General features: G+C 52.6%; 1 protein-coding gene across 6 annotated transcripts in view; it reads right to left on the minus strand.

Moving 5' to 3' along the window:
* Nucleotides 1–19,107, minus strand: part of NDRG4 (NDRG family member 4) — a 41,131-nt gene extending 22,024 nt beyond the window's left edge. Inside the window, exon 1 of one of the 6 annotated variants that reach the window (XM_045533269.1) lies at nucleotides 18,927–19,107. Coding sequence is in view for 3 of the 6 variants with exons in the window: in XM_045533266.1 (XP_045389222.1) it covers nucleotides 18,259–18,295 (37 nt within the window). In the remaining 3 variants the exon portion in view is untranslated. Of the gene's footprint in view, nucleotides 1–17,445; nucleotides 17,580–18,258; nucleotides 18,480–18,926 lie in introns of those variants that run through there. The other 5 variants (XM_045533270.1, XM_045533271.1, XM_045533266.1 and 2 more) reach the window with 5 other exon arrangements.
* Nucleotides 19,108–19,455: the final 348 nt, after the last annotated feature.

A 19,455-nucleotide genomic window follows, 5' to 3' on the forward strand; every position in this document is an offset into this window, starting at 1 on the left:
TATGGCACAGACCAGAATGCGCCAAGAGGAAAACTAGCCAAGGGCATGATCTAGAAATTCATCAAAGAATTAAAACAGGCCAATAAATACCTAGAAAAATATTCAAGCTCACTATGAGTCAAAGAAATTAAAATTCAAATGAGATGCTCTTCTTTCCCCCCAGTGGGACTGGCAAAGTTTGCAGTGCTAGCAAACAGGCACTGCAACCGGCCCTTTCTTCTCTTGCTTATGGTTGGATAAAGGGACGTATCTTTCTGGAGGAAGTTTCCCAAATGAATTAAGATTTTTTTTCTTTTTGGAAGGACAGACTTAGAAATTAAGATTATTTAAAAGGTTCATACTCTTGGACTCAGCAATCCCCTCCGTGGGAGAAACTTCCTAAGGAAACCAAAAAGCGCAACTAATGATTTAACTGTAAGAATCTCACTACGGTGCCATTTATATCAGAGAAAAACTGGAAGGAAAAAAGTGTCCATCAATAGGACAGCAGATAGATAAATTATGGGTCAATAACTAGTAAAAGATATCTAATAAAATGGGAAAATGCTTGTGTTATAACAAACAGAAAAGCAGTTACAAAAGAAATACGCAGTATTATCCCATGTGTGAATGATACAGGCAGTTCCACAGAAAAGCCTGCAAGGCTGTACTCAGAGTTAGCAGGCATCGTCCCTGGGGGAAGACTGAAAACTGGGGTCTGCAATCTGGAATCAGGAAAAAACATTTTTTAAAACAATCTGGTAATAACTCCTTCTTCTTGCAAAGCATTTCAAAGCTCACGAAGTGCTTTCTTGTGCTATGTTATTTCACTATGATGCGAAGTGAGATGTGGAAACCAAGGCAAAAACAGGTTCAATGACTTGCTCAGACAGGCCAGGTCTGGACTCCTAGTCCAGTGCTCAGTGCTCATTCTGTAACACCATAGCTGCCTGACCTGGAAGGATGGAAGGATGGATTCCCGGATTCCTTCCTCCTGTCCTTTCCAACCCTGTTTCTAGTCTTTCTTAAGGGTAAAGCCCCCTGCCCAGCCCACCCCCCTTTGGCTTCTCCCTATGGCAGGCCCAGTGATTGAAGATGACACAAGGACACAGAGCCTCGGTGGAACCCATTTCTGCGGCAGGGCTGCTGTCGTGAGAGCAGGTGGCCGCTCTGGACCTTCCCTAGGTTTCCTTCCCTAGGAAAGGGAAGCAGGAAGCCTCAGTCCTCCAGATGGTTACAAAGACGAAGATGGTGCCTTGTAAATGTGTGGGGGTCCCCGCTGGAGTCCAGTTTGGGATTCGCACATGTTGGGGCTGCGCTTGGAGCTCCTGGCCCCCCGGCCCCATGGAGGCCTAACTGAGAGCTGCGGAGCCTCCTGGGATAGCCCTCGTCCACCCACCAGGAGGCCTGGCAGGGAGGCACCTGCTTGCTCAGCCTCGGTCCCTGTGCACTCGGGCTCCCAGTGGTTTCCGAGGAAACCAGCTAACACAATGCAGATGGGCTGTATTTTTAGAAAGGCATCCTCTCTGCTTTCCTCCTCCCTTTTCCCTTCCATCCCTTCTGATGTGTGCACACTCGCCCAGCCACCCGGTGGGAGCTGAAACAAGAGCCCCCACCTTGGAACAGTCTTCCCCCAATGGAACGTTCTTAGCCATCTGCCTCCCTGAACTCCCACCTCAGTTAAGCCCCTTGGCATCACTGGGGGGGTCCCCACCCTCCCCCTCAGACTCTGCTCCCCAAGGACAAGGCTATTAAAAGGGCTGAGAGTGGGCAGTGCAGGGACAGATGGCCTGTGACGGAGGGAGAGGCAGGGAGGCGGGCAGAGAGAGACCTCATAATCCAGGGAACCGGGACTGTCTCAGCCCATGGACAGTGGGGAGCCGTGGGACCAAGAGGCCAGAGCGGACATTCCCACAAGGGGGTGGCAGAGAAGTTTCTTCTGATCAAAGTTATGATTTTTATTAATAAAAAACAAGCAGCTGGGGGATAAGTTAGAAGAAAGTGCCAATCCCATCAAGCTTCTACAGCGAAGCCCGGTTAAGGGCTGCAAGGACAGTGGCCCGGGGGCTCGGTGGTGGGGTCTATGAAGCAGCCAGTGGTGGCTCTTTCCGCTCTACCAATTTCCCCCTTTTGGTCCCTTATTTCCTAAAGAGAACAAGGAGCTATAAACAACAAACGGGCCTGGGGTGAATCCCAGCCTCTCTGCTTATCAGAGGCCGGGAGTCACGGACACTCGGCCACTATTTCTTCCCTCCCACCGGCCACCTGGCTTTATTTCAGCAAATCACTTGAGGCCCACTGATTAGTATTTCCAAGAGGGGAGCATCAGCCCTCCTCTGCCCGCCTCAGAAAGGTTTGAAGAGCAAGAGACGACAGACATCTTTTAAATGGAAGATTTCTGTCCATAGTTGAACAGGACAAAACTAGCTCAGCATAGGGGATCCGGTTAAAAATATAAGCAATGACTGTCATTGTCATTCCTGAAACTACTCAAGAGATGCTTAAGTTGACCCGTGACAGTTACACGTCCTACAGAGGAAAGCACCTGCTGAGTGGGAAGAGCAAGTCAGACAGGGGCAGGGGCTGGTGGGGGATGTCTGGAAAAACACTGGGGATCTCTGGTGGTCCCAGTGACTGGGGGCCACAGGTGAGAAGGGCCGTGTGATTCGGGGACAGTGCTGCACAACGGAATCACCCTCTGGGGGAAGGGGCTGCCCAGGGCGAGCCTGCGGGAGGGTCTGTGCCACAGGTAGGGATTGCTGTGAACCCAACACGCCCTTCCAGTCGCTGCTGCCCTGGACCAGAGTCGGTGCTCAATGACACACTTGCCACCCCACCCCCCCTACACACCGTGCCAGCAACCCCGGTTAGAAAAGAAGCCCCAGAAACCTGAGACCCCAGAAACCTGGGAATCACCTCCTAACTGCACTACACAGGGGGTTTGGTGCCATCCATGGAGCTGGCCTCCTTGTCACTCTCCCTGTCCCGATTCTGACCTCAGAGGGTTGGGACGGCACTGAGGGTGGGGCTGGGAGGGACAAGACCTTCCTTCTGCATCCCCCTTTCACAGATGAGAAAAGACAGACACAGGCAAGTGTGACTAGTGCAAGTCCCCCTGTGGTAGACACACCAAGGGGACCCAGAGTCCCTGCTCTTGCAGCCCACTTTACATGTATTCTGCCTTCCTGGCTAGATGGCTGGACAGGAGGATGTAAGACACACTATTTTTTTTTTTTCCAGCCCAGTCTCCACTTCTTCTCTCTAGTTACAGCTCCTTGGTTTATGCCCCACTTGAACCAGACCAGTTCTCGTGCTTTTTCCTTGGCTTGAGACTTTGAATTCCTATGTCCCCACCAACCATCACTCCTCTGCCAACAGCCCCCATCCCCACACCTGTCCAGCACATGCCCTCTGTGCTTACGGCAGCCATATGTGGATTCTGACACTTATAGCTAAAGATCCAGCTGACTCAGCAAGCACATCCTCCCACCGCAAAGCACGTGCCTTTGTTCATGCTGTTCCTTCCACCTAGAATGCCTTTCCCTGTCATATCCCTACAATAACAAAAAGAATCAATATTACTGACCACTTACGATGTTCTAGGCACTGTTTTAGCATTTTACATGCATACATTCATTTACTCCTCACAACTCTTCTCCGAGGCAGGCGCTATTACTGTCCTCATTTTGTAGCTGAGGAAGTGTCGCACAAAGACGAGAAGTAACCGGCCCAAGGTCTCACCACCGGTCAGTGATGGAACCTGGATTTGAACTCACGACGACTGGGCTGTTCCATCTCGATAACCAACTGACGCATGGATGAGTGTTTTAATCCCCTACTGTAACCTCCCAGGGGACACAGATCTGAATGCTCATCTGTCCAACCTTATCCGAGCCCAAGCACACAGAGGGTTACTAACCGGTGAACTGAACTGAGAAGAGACTGGAAATCCTTGCGGTTGACCTGCCCACAGAAGCTGTAAGAAGAGCCCAGAAGAAACATTTTTGTGGCCCAAAGGCCACTGTTCCAACGTCATCTGTAGGCATACAGTAGTACTCAGTGCACACCATCAAGGTTCGAAGGTCCTCTCAAGAGAGGCCACCATTTGGTACAATGTCCCCTCATGGGGTTGGCCGGCAAGCGGTTTCCAAGGCAGTGGGTGTGGACACAAACCGTGGAGGAGGCAGAAGCAGCCTCAGCACCCCGTGCAGCGTCACCTGGGCTCTGTCCTCACTCTCGAATCCTGCCCGAGTCTCTGGTCTCCCCACGGGGCTTGCCAGAATCCCTGCAGGGGACAGACTTAGCAGCTCTCCCATTCCAGGCTCAACGGGGAGAATGAAAAAGACCATGCACTCAACGGAAAAATGCGCAAAGGTCTGGAATAGGGAGTTCAGGGAAGAACCAACGTATGAAAAGCAGATGAAAATCATTCGCTCCACCTCACTCATCATGAGGGAAATGCAGACGCAACACCGAGGCATCAATACCTGCTCAAACATCACCTTCTCAGACACTCCTAGAGGAGGAGGACTTCATCGGTTTTGTTCACTGTCATGTCCTGTGTCTGCAACCGTGCTGGGCACAGGGCAGGCACTCCGTAACATGTTTGTTCAATGAAATGAAATTCTTCATATAGATCGAAAACTATTTTTTAAATTTTAAAAAATTAATTTTTTCAGAGACAGGGTCTCACGCTGTGGCCCAGGCTGGAGTGCAGTGGCACAGTCATAGCTCCCTGCAGCTTTGAACTCCTGGGCTCAAGTGATCTTCCTGCCACAGCCTCCTGAGTAGCTAGGACTACAGGTATGTGCCACCATGCCTGGCTAATTTTTAAATTTTTTGTAGAGATGGAGTCTCGCTATGTTGCCCAGGCTGGTCTTGAACTCCTGGCCTCAAGTGATCCTCCCACCTCAACCTCCCCAAGTGCTGGGATTACAGGTGTGAGCCACAGTGCAGGAACTATTAAGAAATTGATAATATCCAGTCTTGGTGAGGTTGTGGGAAAATGGGGACATGCTCTCATCCTGTTGGTTGGATGGCAGTGGGTTCAACTTTATTTGGAGGGCAACTTGGTAGTTTGTCAAACGTAAATATCTCAATTCTGCAATTTTGTCTGTAGATATTTATCCTAAAGAAAAACACCCATGGGTACACTAAGAGGCATTGCACAAGGATGCTCACTGCAGCACTGTTCAGAATATTAAAAACACCTAATAAACATCAGGAGAATGGCTAAATAAATTATGGAACATCTGCACCCTGGAGTACCATGTACCTATTAAAAAAACAAGGCAGCTCCACTTAAATGGACAGGCAAAGCATTCTAAAATATGCACTCAAGAGATAAAGGCATGTCATAAAATAATAAGTATAAATAATCCCATTTATGTGAAAATACAGGGACTGAATAAGTACATATATTGGCAAATTCAAAACAATTCCCAAATGATTTGGGGTAAACTGTAACAATGTTTATCTCCGGGGAAGAATATGGGTTTAGAAGGGCGTAATAGGGAGATATTTTTATGCTATACACCAGATTTTATCAAATCTAAGATACCACTGATTGTAAGTGACACTAACATTTTATGTATCAATAAGAAGAAAAATACCACAGCCAACTAAACATAATGCCTTCCCCTCTTTTTAACTTATTTTGAAAAAACTGTATGCTTACAGAAAAACTGCAAAAAATAAGCAAAAAAAAAAAAAAAAAGCACAGGAACACAGAAATTTCCCACATACCCTTCACCCAGCTTCCCCCAGTGTTATTATGCTACAGAACCAACCATAACACAGTTAGAGAAACCATAAAACCAGAAACATTGATATAATACTGTTAAGTAATATATAGGCCTTATATGAATTTCACCAGTTTTCCCAAGAACACCTTTTCTGAGTCCAGGATCCAATCCAGGATGCCACATTGCATTTAGTTTTTATGTCTCCTTAGTCTCCTCCAACTGGGAAAATTCTCGGTCTCTGTCTTTTATGACCTTGACACTTTTGTTTTTTTTTTTTTTTTTTTTTTTTTTTTGAGACAGAGTGTCACTTTGTTGCCCGGGCTAGAGTGAGTGCCGTGGCATCAGCCTAGCTCACAGCAACCTCAGACTCCTGGGCTTAAGCGATCCTACTGCCTCAGCCTCCCTAGTAGCTGGGACTACAGGCATGAGCCACCATGCCCGGCTAATTTTTTTGTATATATATTTTTAGTTGGCCAGATAATTTCTTTCTATTTTTAGTAGAGACGGGGTCTCACTCTTGCTCAGGCTGGTCTCGAACTCCTGACCTCGAGCGATCCACCCGCCTCGGCCTCCCAGAGCTAGGATTACAGGCGTGAGCCACCGCGCCCGGCCGACCTTGACACTTTTGAAGAGCACTGGTCAGCTAAACCGTTGGCCTGGGTTTGTCTGTTGGGTTTCTCGTGATTAGACTGAAGTTATACAATTTTGGCAAGAACACAACAGAAGTGATGGGCCATTCTCCGTACTTCATATCAGGGATATGCGATGTCAATCTGTCCTAATACCGAGGTGTTAACTTTGATCACTGGATTAAGGTGGTATCCACTAGGTTTCTTTGCTGAAAAGTTCTTATACTACTTTTCCCTTTGTAATTAGTATCTTGTGGGACAATACTTTGAGACTATGCAAACATCCTGAATCTCATCATACTTTCTTTTGCCCACTAATTTTAACAATTGATGATTTTTGCCTACAATTATTACTTTGTCCGCCTAATGATAACTTTCTATTTCCTTCATCCCTTCTATACTTTTTAATTGGAATTCTGTAAGAAAGAGATGTCCTCTCCCCTCCACTTATTTATTTCTTCAATTATTTATTTACATCAGTTTGGACTCATGAATATTTATTTTAACCTACAGGATAAAATCCATTGCTATCCTTATCTATTCCATTGTAAAAATTGGGCCAGATTTGACCACCGGGAGTTCCTTCAAGTAGGTTCTTGTGTGCTTTCAACATGTACCCATCATTTTTTGAGTAGTTTAGAATTTGCTAGCCTCATTAGATGTTCAAAACTCATCTTGTACTTTCTCTGCCTCAACCTGGAAATCAACCATTTCTCCAAGGAGCCCTGGTTCCTTTTAATGGAGAATGCTGTTTAGAAACCAAGACCTTAGCACTAGCTGTGCTCACGGCTACTGGAGTGCTCATTGGTCAAGGCCCTGTCAGCAGGCAGAGCTAGGAAATGTACCCAAGACAATAACACACTTATTTACTTCAAAATCTACCCATCTGCATACATATTAAAAACTTAAAATTTATACTGCTGCCTCTAACCTGAATTCAGTACCACAGAGTTTATTCTATTCCTCCCTTATTTGTAACTTTTTCTCCAACAGTGAGAAACCTGGCTTTTGTTTTCCACAGTATTTTTGCTTATTTGTTCATTCCTAGAATATAAAGAAAGTAGTTTCAGAATTGCTACCAACATGATGGTCGGGTGCAGTGGCTCACGCCTGTAATCCTAGTACTCTGGGAGGCAGAGGCAGGTGGATTGTTTGAGCTCAGGAGTTAGGGACCAGCCTCAGCAAGAGCAAGACCCCGTCTCTCCTAAAAATAGAAAGAAATAATCTGGACAGCTAAAAATATATAGAAAAATAAAAAAGAATTGCTACCAACATGAGTTCTCATCATTCAGGGTTTTTTGTACTTAACTCTTTTAGACATAGATTCAGACTTTTAATATTTTAAATTTTATTTTTCTTCTTCTTCTTTTTTAAGATGGAGTCTTGCTATTGCCCAGGCTGGATTAGGACTCCTGGGCTCAAGCTCCTGAGTAGCTGGGACCACAGGCACACACCACCTCCCATGCCCAGCTTGATCCAGATTTTTTAAAGCATCTATCACTCCTGTGAATTCTTATAAAGGAAAGTATAATTGAAATAAATTGCTCAAGGTCTTTCTAAAACTTCTTCACATTCTGGGGCTGGTGCCTCTGAATCTTTTTCTGTCTTGGAGTTGTTGATGCCCATGCAATTCTGTACAATTTGGGCTTCTCTGGCATCAAGAATGTTGGTGATGCAGACTGCTAATTGTCCCCCACAAAATGTTCACTCTTTCTCCCTTGACAGATCCCCAAATTTTAGATGGGCAGGTGGATGATGGGAATAAAACCTATTTATGATCACATGATGTTCTGCCAGTGAGATGTATATGGAAATGTGTGACTTTGGGGTGGTGTCCTTAAAAAAGGAGACATGTCATTCTTTGATTCTTCCTCCTGCCTACTGATTGGATACAGATGTGATGGCAGGAGCTTGAACAGCCACATTAGACCCTGAGGCAGGACACTAACGGTGGCAGAGCAGCAATATAGAAGGAGTCTAGGTACCCAAGAGCCATGAAGCCATGCTGTGGGATGGTCTAACTCCAGACTCTGTTTATGAAAGAAGGAAATACACTTTTATCTTGTTTAATCTATCATTATCATGGGCTTTCTGAGGCTAATCTAAACTTGAGACATCTTTCTCAGAGACCCACCCTAACATGCTAAAGACAATCAACAAAAAGGGAAAGAATAGGGCTTTCCCAAGGGAAGATAGGGAAATACTAGAGCTAACCCGGAACTTGCAGCTTCCTCTCTCCAGTGGGCAGAATAATCCATAATGGGATTCTCCCCAGGAAGCTTAAACAAATAAGCCAGTCCCTTCTCATGCATACCTCACAAGCTCACCATAATTGTATTAGTATCAACATGCGGTAACCATAACCTACATTAAAAGGTTAAAAATGAGCTGGGTGTGGGGGCTCATGCCTATAAACCCCGTGCTTTGGGAGGCCAAGGTGGGAGGATCGCTTGAAGTCAGGAGTTTGAGACCAGCCTGAGCAATGCAGTGAGATTATCTCTTAAAAAAGGAAAAAAATTAGCTGGGCGTGGTGGCACACGCCTGTAGTCCCCCAGCTACTTGGGAGGTTGAGGCAGGAGGATCACTCGAGCCTAGGAACTTGAGGCTGTAGTGACCTTAGATCGTGCCACTGCACATCTGCCTGGGCGACAGAACGAGACCTCATCTTTAAAAATAAATAAGAGGTTAAAAAGCTTAGTTTGGCACTTTTCGTCACAAATTCTCAAGTATCTTTAACACGGGTGCTTCGCTCAATTCAGTTGTGTACCTGTGCCCAATGTGGCAAACTTCCCGGGGACAAAGATACACTTGTCCTGGATCTTTGAGCAAGATTCAAAGAGGTAAACTGAGGAACAAGCCTCCCTCAGCACAGAAGTGTGCAGGAAAGAGAAGCCTGAAGGAGCATCTTTCTTAGTGGGTATTTACTCATGGAAAGCCCCCTACTCCTCGGAAACGCCTGCTTTATTAGGGCTTTGCAGACCGGCATTCGCCTGGCAGAGAAGGCCTCTACTCCAAGCAGCTCCCACAGTCTTCCGCCTCGAATACGATGTCTGCAGGAGGGGCTTCCTGCAGCGATGCCCACCTGACACCCAGGTCGTTTCTTCTTCTAACAGCACCTCTGGGAAACCTCCCTCTCCATTCTCAGCCCATGTGGTCCAGGCAGGGATGACCGGGATGACCACACCCTTCGGGTGGCCAGGTGGCCCAGGCCCCAGTCACTCATTCATTCACCAGATATTGACTGAGCACCTACTATGTTCCAGGCACTGGAGATAAAATACTATGACTGACTGATAAACATCCCTGCCTTTGTGGAGCTTTCCAGCGGGGGAGGCAAATAATAACAAATTCTAAATAACTATATGGTATGTCAGACGTCCTAAGAGCAATGGAGGGAGCAACGTCACAGAAGGGGACAGAGAGTGATCTGCAACAGGGTGGCAGAGTGACAAGTCGCCATGCTAAGGGGACTCGAGCAAGACTTGCAGGAGACTGGAGAGTGAGCCCTGGGGATGTCTGGGAAGGGCGTCTGAACCGAGGGAACAGCCAGTGCAGAGGCTGGGAGGCAGGTGCATGCCTGGCAAGTTCTAGCCAATGAAAGGAAGCCCTGGGGGCTGGAGCGGGGGTGGGGGAAGGGAAGGAGAAAGAGGTGAGGACAAACAGGAAAGGGTGGGGGTGCCAGGTCACGTTTGGCCTTGAAGGTTTAGGAGAACTTTGGTTTGCACCCTGAGGGTGGAGGTGCATCGGAGGGTGTTGAGCAGAGGGAGGAAGTGGCAGGATTTCCACCGTAAAGGATCCCTCCTCCTGCCAGGTGTAGAACAGACCTACAAGGCGAGGGTGGAGCCGGGGGGACCAGCTGTCACGAGGATCCAGCACAGCGGTGCTGCCGGTGCCGCACGGAGGCGGGGTGGCCAGAAGTCCTGGGGTTCTGGGTGGTTCTGAAGGCAGGGCCAACGGGACTGCGGGCGCATCGGATGGGGGCAGGACAGAGGGAGGGGTCACGGAGACTTGGTGTTAGTTTTGAGCCACTGGAGGGACAAGGCTGTCGTTTAGGAGTTGGGGAAGGCCTTGGGAAGAAAAGGTTTGGAAAGACGAGGGGTGCAGCTTCAGTCCCGAGCCAGGCAGCGCTGCACACACGCGGGTGGGTGTGACAGTCTGTGCTGCAGACGCCCGGGAGGTGGCCGCTTCAGAGACATCACTATAGAGACGGTGTTCGAAGCCACAAGGCTGGATGAGGTCAGCCAGGGAGTGAATGAGGACAGGGAAGATGGCCCAAGACTGAGCCCTAGAAAAGGCAGTGACGAGAAAGTGGCAAAGTAGAGTGAGAAGCCACTGAGGCAGGCGGCAGTCAGAGGGGTGGATGGCCTGGAAACCAAGCAGACAGAGCACAGGGCTGGGTCTCAGTGGCAGTTCAGGGAGCGGTGTGGCCTCCAGTCAGTACCAGGGCTCTGCTGGCATCCCTGGGGAAGGGCAGCTGTTCCCCAGCAGTGGGATGATCAGGGAGATGGGCTGTGAGCCAGCAGCCACGTTGCCCTTGTGAGGAAGGGCCTCCCTTAGGCCTCAACCGACCCAAAGAACCAAACTGACAGGAGCCAGAGGGAGAGGGATAGAGCCCAGTGGCTCTGGGTCCACCATCCTGGCCCGGATGCCCCATGTTCCCCTCTTTGTATCAGTCGAAGTTCAGTTTCTGTCACTTCCAACCAAGAGACCCAATGTACTTCTAAGTTCTTTTCTCCTGCATGGTCCAAAGGGGCCTAATGAAGCCCAGCATCCCACCTACCCCCTGGCAATCACACGCAGGCCCAGTGTGGGGCCAGCGGGCCCAGGATGGGGTCAGGGGCCTCAGTGTGGGGTCAGGGGGCCCAGGGTGGGGTCAGAGGGCCCAGGGTGGGGTCAGGGCCACAGTCCACTCTGGGGCAGTTCAGGCCTTTTCCAACCCAGGCACTCCAAAGACGGAGACTAAGCTGTGATGGTGAAAAGCACTTCCAGGCCATGTCAGGTCATCCCCCTGGATGACCACTGTGGGTTGCAAGGGACCTCTGGGCCACCCCCGGCCACTCCTGCATACCAAGCACACAGTGACTGCTCCGCCGCTGGAAGGGGCCTTGGGAGCGGCAGGCTCCGCACTCCGCCCGCGTGGACGAGGAAGAGGTGTGTGCAAGGGCTCTCCTGACAGCCCGGAGGAGCAGCCGGTGGGCTTCCCTGTCCCCACCCCAGGCCCCAGGTCCCCAACAGAGCATCTCCACTCCAGAACAAGTGGGCAATATTGTTAAAAGCCATTTCCAGCATCCACGTGCCTGAAAGGCACCAGAGTGTTCAGGAAACAGTTCAGGGCGCAGACAGTACGATCCTGGGGGCTGCAAACCTAGGACTTCGCTATGAGACACCCCCCCACATACACACACTCTGGGGAGAAGACATCCCAGAAATGGTCCCTCTGTTCCCCCCAGAGAGGCTCGGGTCCCCCATCCACATCTCACCGCCGAGGATGGGCACATTAACAGGCACATGGCACCTGCCTGCCACCCCCGCCCAACAGGTGAACTGAAAAAGCATCTGGGTCCCCAGAGGTATTTGTTATCGGGCTTAAGACGCACGGCCACTCTGGGTGGAGCATACATTTCAGCCACGGTTTGGAATCTGAAGTACTTGAAGATTAAGAAGGGGGAAGGCAGAGGTGCAATCGGGGCTTCTCTGGTCTGACGGGGACACCAGGTTTGTGCCAGGGTGGGTGGCAGTTCTCACTCTATTAGGCTTGTGTGATGCTCTGCCACTTACAAAATAGGGTCACAGTGCTTTCCCAGCCGATCCCCGGACTACGGCGGGGGCAGAGCCAGGCTCAGCCCAAGGTCACCAAGCCAGGGCCCATCAGAACCAGCCCTGCGGACCCCAACCCTGAGGTCCGTCCACCACCCACGCTGCTGCCCCCGGTGGAGACTGAAGCATGAGTCCGATCTGCCCGCACCTCCTGCTGGCTTCCTGCGGCTGCTATAACAAATCAACACTAACTTGGTGGCTTAAAGCAACACATACTCATTCCTTACATTTCTGGACTCAGAAGTCCGAAACCAGTTTCACTGGGCTGAAATCAAGGTGTCGGCAGGGCCACTGCCCGCCAGAAGTTCTAGGGGAGAACCTGTCCCTCCGCCCTTCCCAGCTCCTAGAGCCACGCTCCTTGCGTTCCTTGGCTCGGGGCTCCTGCCTCCATGTTCAAGGCCAACAGCAGCGCATCTTGCTGCAGTATCATACTTCCTCTTTTGTTTTCAAACATCCTCTGCCTCCCTCTTTTAAGAACACATGTGGTTGCATTTAGAGCCCACCTGGACAATCCAGGCAAAACTCCCCATCTCAAGACCCTTAACTTAATCACCTCTGCACAGTTCCTTTTGCCACATCGGGTAACATTCACAGCTTCTAGCAATTAGGATCTCAATATTTTTGGGGTCATTATTCAGCCCAGCACACCCTCCCCCCAAGCTTCCCGTGGCCCCACCTTTGCCCACATTGTTGGCTTTGTCCGTAGTGACTTCCGCCTCCTTAGACTGAAAGGAAACCAGCTTCGCCACCCACCTTGGACCACTCTTCTTCCCGCGCTTTTCCTCCCCGCACAGTGGACTTCGGAATTCCCACGGGACTGGTTTCATCAGCGTCACAGCACCTGGCACTTGCCCCTATGCATCGGTTAATTTTTAGTTTTTAAAAATAGAACTTGAATTTCACCTAATACACATTTACTAGGAAAAACGAGAAAAACAAGAAGACCAAAAACAAGAAAGCAAAACCCAATAGGATCCTGCAAACCAGAGGAAGCCTTGTTACTGTGCCGACATACAGTCTTTTGTTCTTTCTCCAGTGCTCATCTAGACACTGAAAAAGAGTTTTTTTTAAACAAACGAAAAAACCAAAACACCTCCAGTGTTCTGAAACAGCCTTTGGACTCTGGAGCCAGATATCCCGGTTCAAATCCCAGCCGGCCACTCACCATCTGTGTGACCTTTGGCTAGTTACTTAACCCATCTGTGCCTCAATTTCCCTTTCTGTACGAAGGAGGAAATGATGGCACATACCTCATAGGGTTGCTATGAGGATGAGTTAATGCACAGAAAGCACACAGGGCTGCGCCTGGCACGTAGCAAATGCCATGTACGTGTGAGCTGTCATCACCATTATTATTACACATATTTAAGGGGACATCTGTTCAGGTGGAGAAATAACCTTCGGCAGCGTAATCCACAGCCACCCGGGGCTCCCTGGCATGAACGTTCTCCTCTACTGCTGGCACTCGGGGTGGTTCTAGTTGGTTTTTCTTTCCTATAAACAACAACGGGATAAATATCCTTGAACAAACACCTTTGCACACATCTTTATTTGTTCCTAAAAACTCAACTGCTGAGTCACAGATCACACGTATTTTTAAGCTTTTGATATATCACTGCCAACTTGTCCTTCATAAGAGTCGTACCAGTTTCCCTTCCTCTGCCCAGTGGAGCAGCAAGCCCGTCTCCCCGCACCCCTCCCTCCCTGGCGACCCTGGGCACACCTGGTGACGTGCAGTCTCCCCTGCCCTCCAGTAGACCATGCCCCCCGCCCCCCGGGCTTCTCCATGGGCCCCCACGCGACGTCGCAGCAGCCCAGCGCATCAGGGAATGAACTGAAAATGAGGATTCAGGGTCCTCTTTTCAGCCTCCCGGGGCAAACCCGTGCCTCACCTTCCCCTGCATGTAGAATGTGGGTCAGCACCTCCGCCAACAATCAAACACTATTTAAATATAGTCTAAAAAACCGAGTGGGGCTACGTATTCCATGCATTAAAATCAAACCAAAATTCTAGACAACTGGTAAAACTTTTGCTTCTTGCTTCACACGTCAAGTATGTTTTTTAAAAGTTTCCAAGATCCAATATCGAGGCTCCCTAGGGACCATTTTGGAGGCCCATAGCTGCCATTTTAGAGCTCTGACTCTGAACCATTTTGGAAACATCTTGCTTGAGCATCAATACACAAAAACAACCGCCTTCCTACTTGCAAGCAGACGAATGTCCCACTTTCCCATATCACACTGAAAAATAAAAAAATCACCCAGCTACCAAAGGCACCAAGAATCTGCCCCCCAAGGATGGCAGCGAGCTTGTGTGCAGACATCACAGTGTACTGGGCTCTCTCACAAGTGTCACCTCGGCTGTCTCCCCAAATGCTAATGAGGGAGGGCTATAATTCCCATTTTATGGATGAGAAGACTGAGGCTCAGAGAAAATAAGAATTTGTCCAGGAGCTGAGAAGCAGAGAAGAGACCTCAAAATTCACATGCTCCGATCTCAAAATCCTGCTTTCCTTGACCCTGTTACAGCAAAGCACCGTGAGGAAGCCTGGACAGGGCTGGCCTTGAAAGCATCAGCTATCAGTGAAGGGTCTGGAAGGGCCCAACAGCCCCTTCCCTCCAGAACCAAAAGACATGCTAGGTCTGGGCGTGACAACTCACAGGCAGCCTTCTAGTCCCACAGGGGAGGGGGCACCTGGCTTTCCCCACCTGGTGTCTGAGCTGTGGACATCCTGCCAGAAGGGCCCAAACCCAGATGCCAGGCCTCACTCATGGGAACCTGAGATCCCCCTAAGCAGGGTCCCAGAGAGGCCTGGATTGTGCAGAGAACCCAGCAAAGGAACGGGGACACCCTGGAGGGAGGGGATCTGGAAACTGGAACAAAGCGGGAGGAAGAGACCCCAGGACATCAAGCAGACAGCTCAGGGACACAGCCCTGCAACTGCCACTGGCTGAGCCTGCCTGATGCTGCGCTCAACACTGTGCACACTCTCACATCCGATCTCTGAAGACCCCAGCCAGGCAGGTATGCGATGATCCCATTTTACAGAGGAGGAAAGTGAAGGGCGGCACAGCTACGAGACCAGCCCAAAGCCAGGCAGTCAGCATGCCCGGGGACCGCTCCCAGCTCTGTCCGGACTGGGGTGTGAATCCAGCACCACCTTCCTTAGCTGTGTGAACGTGAGGAACTGACCAATTTCACTGGTGAAATAGGCATGATAATAACACGGGAGAATGTGAAAACTATACAGAACTAAATAAACAAAAGAGTTTTTTTAAAAAAATCAGGAAAACCATTTCCTAAGGCTGATGTGGGGGCAGGGAGTTATCGGCCTCCACAAAATTATCCTAGGGACACAGGTGATGAGAGGGCCACGTGAGTCTAGACTCAGCCAACAGTCACCGAGCATCTGCCGTGTGCCACAGAGACCAGGACCTGGCAGGTACTGCTTTGGGCATTGCCTCAGGCAATACCTAACTGAGTCAGAAAGTCTCCAAAGAAAGTTTCAAATTACCCTGATCAAAACAGGACGTAGGCAGGGCAAGTTCCCACCCGTTAGAACCAAGATGGTGGAGAAATAGAGAGTGTTGCCCTGATTCCAGGAAGACACCGCCCCTTTCATGAATATTCCTCCCCTTGTTCAGCCTATAATTAAGCCGATGCTTATATAGAAAGGCAACAGGAACCAGGGAGCCGGTTCCCTTCTGCAGGGAGAACTTGCCTCTGCCGTGTGTGGAGTAACTTTCTATAGTTTCTGAATAAATCTCGCTTTCACTTTATCCTGTCGACTCGCTCCTGAATTCTTTCTTGCACAAAGCCAAGGACCCACTTGGACATCAAGTGGCTCTCAGCCTTGGGAGTCATTGTCCTGTGTCACCACCCCAATAAATCGGCCACCACCGTGACTGTGACCTGCTCATCATCCAATGGGGGAGATAGGTCCCAATGTACAGATGCCTGTGAGCAGGGATAAAGTGGAGTGGGGACAGATCCAAACTCCCTAGTGGCCACCAGCCAGGACAGGTGGAGCTCGTCATTACGGGGACAGCCAAGATCAAGGACCAGAAGAAAGTCCAAGAAGTGTCCAGCAGGGCCTACGTCCCAAGCAGGTGTGTCACCTGCATTATCTCAGTGAGCCTCATGCCATCTCTTCAAGGGAGGGGCCCATAGTTCCATCTTTAAGATGAGAAAACGGAAGTCAGAGAGGTTAAGCAATCTATTTGAAATCACACAGCTGGCTAGGGGTGAGGTTGAAGTTTGAATCCAGATCTGTGAGACGCGGAAGCGGACAGGAGGGAGTTGGATAGGGAAGACTGAAAAGATGATGAAATAACAACCGAGGGGTTGCACTGTCTCCCAGGCCAGATAAGAGGTACAACAGCCTGATGACCAACAACAGTGAGTGAGAGCGTCCTGCTCCAGCCTGGCCAGGGGCTTAGGAAGTCTGCCAGGACGTGGTCAGCCCATCTCATGAGGGAGGAGGGGTCCTGACCTCTGTACCCTAAAGAGGAAGGCACACTGCAGCAGGTCCCTAAAGCCTGGACCCCCGGGGAGCCCCCCACGCATGCCACCTGAAAGCAGTTTTCCTCCAGGCCCCTCAGGTGCAGGGAGAGGAGGACAGAAGGTCCAGGTGTTCTGTCTTCCATGCAAGGCTCTAAAAACCCAGGAGGCTGTAAAAACCTTCCCTCCAGGGGGTTAACAAACTCAGCCAGCCGGCCCAAGCCTGCCTCAAGTGAGCTCTAGAAGGACAAGCTGCCAAGGGATTGGAGGGGGTGCCAGCCCTGTGGCTAACTGGGCCCGGAGCTGGCACTTCCGAGCACCCAGGCAGAGTTTCCAGCGTCCCAGGAACGGCCCCCACCCTCCCTTCTCTATGCACCTGCCACAAGCTACTGCCGATTTAATGTACTCACAGCCTAAAACCTCGGGCAACCTAACCCCCAGCCTTAGAAACACCGCTCTCCCCACCCACACATACTCCAGGTCGTCCAGCACCCACACCTCTCCCAGATCAGGCCTCTCACACCCCGGGGCACGGGCCAGTCCCTTGATCCTCCGGCCTGTAATGCCACCTTCCCCTCCATTAACGGAAACTCTGTCTTTTGGGGGCTTCGAAAGCTACCCCCTGACGCAAACTCCAACTTGTCTCCCGCGTGCACCCACAGACTGCTGCTCCTTCCTGGCCTTGGAGCAGGGCCCCTGTGCCCTGTTGTCTTGCACGGGAGGGCCAGATCCTGGAGGGGAGGAACCAAACCCCCAGGTGCCGGAGGCCATTTACTGGAATCTGCGTTCATCCAATGCACGTGGGTCCTGCACCTTCAAGTCCCAGGCCTGGGGGAATCGTACTGCTTTTCCCTTTCCTCCAGTCTGGGTCTCTCCATAACCTCTAACACAGAGGCCACCTGTGCCATTGTCCGCCAGGCCTGGGCGTGCTGTCCCCTGGCTCCCTCCTCTGCCTGCTCTCCAGGCAAGCCCCGCCTTCCCAGGTCATCTCCAGCCACCGCCCCCCCTGGATGTGGGTTTCCGGCAGGGCATCTGGTCACCTCTGGCGGGGGGGGGGGGGGGGGGGGGGTAGGCTGAGGGTCCCCAGTCAGCAGGGTCCAATCTGGCTTCCCACTTCCCAGGCCACTTGGCCTCTACTCCCAGCAAGAAACTTCTCCCGCTAGAGAAAGGCGGCTCCGACCGCCGCAAGAGGCAGGAAACACGAGGCCCGAGGCACGGGTCCTGCTGGGAACCCAGGGAGCTCCTTTCTAGGCAGAGAAGCGACACTGATTGCAGGGCGGGGGCTCTGAGCGCCCCTTCGGGGTCCCGTTCCCGAGCTTGGCTGTCGGAGGCCGCAGGGGCCGCTGGCCCGACCCGCACTCCCGCCGCGCGCTCCGCCCGCCGGGCCGCCGGCACCAGCGACTCGGAGCAGAGCCGTGCGGGCCACGGCCTCCAGTCCCCGGGCCGGCTCGGCAGCACAAACTGCGAATGAGTGGGCACCACACTCCCTCCTGCTGGGGCCGGAGCTGCCCCACGCCCCGGCCACCGCGCCCGGAGCCCGCTCCAACTCGGGAAGTGGGGGGCGGCCGCCGGGAAGGGCGGGCGGTACCTGCCAGCAGTTCGATCTTGTGTCCCAGCACCTTCATCTCGGCGCCCGGCGCGGCCGGCGGGGCTGCGGCGTCGGGGAGCGCGCTCGGCCCGGGCGCGGGCAGGAGCGCGGGAGACCCGGAGCGGGGCGGCAGGAGCGCGGCGCGGAGCCCGAGAGGCAGCTCGCAGCCCGCAGCCCGAGCGCTCTCGCCGCCCCCCACGCCGCGCTCCCCCCTCCGAAGCGGTTTAAAAAAATCCACCAATTGCACGGTCGCGCACCCCCAAAAGGCGCCCGCCACCACCTGGTAGGGGCGAACTCGGGGAGGCGGAGGGAGTGCGCGGGGTGGGTGCGGGTGACGCCGCAGGAGGGGGCCCCCCGCGCCCGCCGCCCGAACAAAGAGGCCCGGCGGTCCCCGGGCGTCGCGGCGGGGGAGGCGTGGGCGGCGGCAGGGCTTGGCCCCGGGGGGTCCCCGTGCCGGGCCCGGAGGGAGAGCAGGGAGAATGGGGTGGGGTGGGGAGGAGGGGTGCCGCCCTCGCGCAGGCGAAATGTGGCCCCGGCGACGAGCTGCGGGGCTCGCGAGTCCGGGGTCGTGCGCGGAGGCTGGGCCGGGGCGGGGACGCGCCGCCACCGCGGTGGCAGGGGGCGCGGGGGCCGGGAGGGGGCAGGGGCGCGGGGCGCCGCCGACTCACCGAGGCGATGCGAGCGACACAGACGCGCAGGCGGGAGCCGGGCCCGGGCGCTGCCGCCGCCGACGCGCGGGTGCCGGTGCCGCCGGCCGGGGAGCCCCTCGCGCGCCCGCAGCCGAGGGTGGAGGCCGGGGCGGGGGGCGGCGCGCCGCGGGGGGCGTGCCCGCGTGGGTGTGGCGGGCGTGGGCGCCGCGGGGCCGCGCGGGGCCGGGCCTGCCGGCGGGTGCGGAATGGGCCCTGCCCGCCCCTCCGGCCCCCCCGGTGGCCGCGCGGCGTCGCGTGGGGTGGGCGGCCTCCGCCTCGGACCTTGTGCAGACTCCCGAGGGGACCTCGGTCATTTAGGGACACAGCCCCCCTGCCCTCTCCTTCCTGCCCGACTGGGGAGCGCTGGAGAAAAGCCCTGGGGGGTCGGGAAGAACCAGGTGCTCAGGGGCCCTTGGGGCGTTGTTCCCCCTGTTTTTGGAACCGAGGGTTGGTTTCCTTGGCGAACTCGTGCGGGAGTGAAGTCTCTGGCAAAGGAGTTTTAAGAGGG

Source organism: Lemur catta, chromosome 20 (genome assembly GCF_020740605.2).
Source record: "Lemur catta isolate mLemCat1 chromosome 20, mLemCat1.pri, whole genome shotgun sequence".
Classification (NCBI taxonomy): Eukaryota; Metazoa; Chordata; class Mammalia; order Primates; family Lemuridae; genus Lemur; species Lemur catta.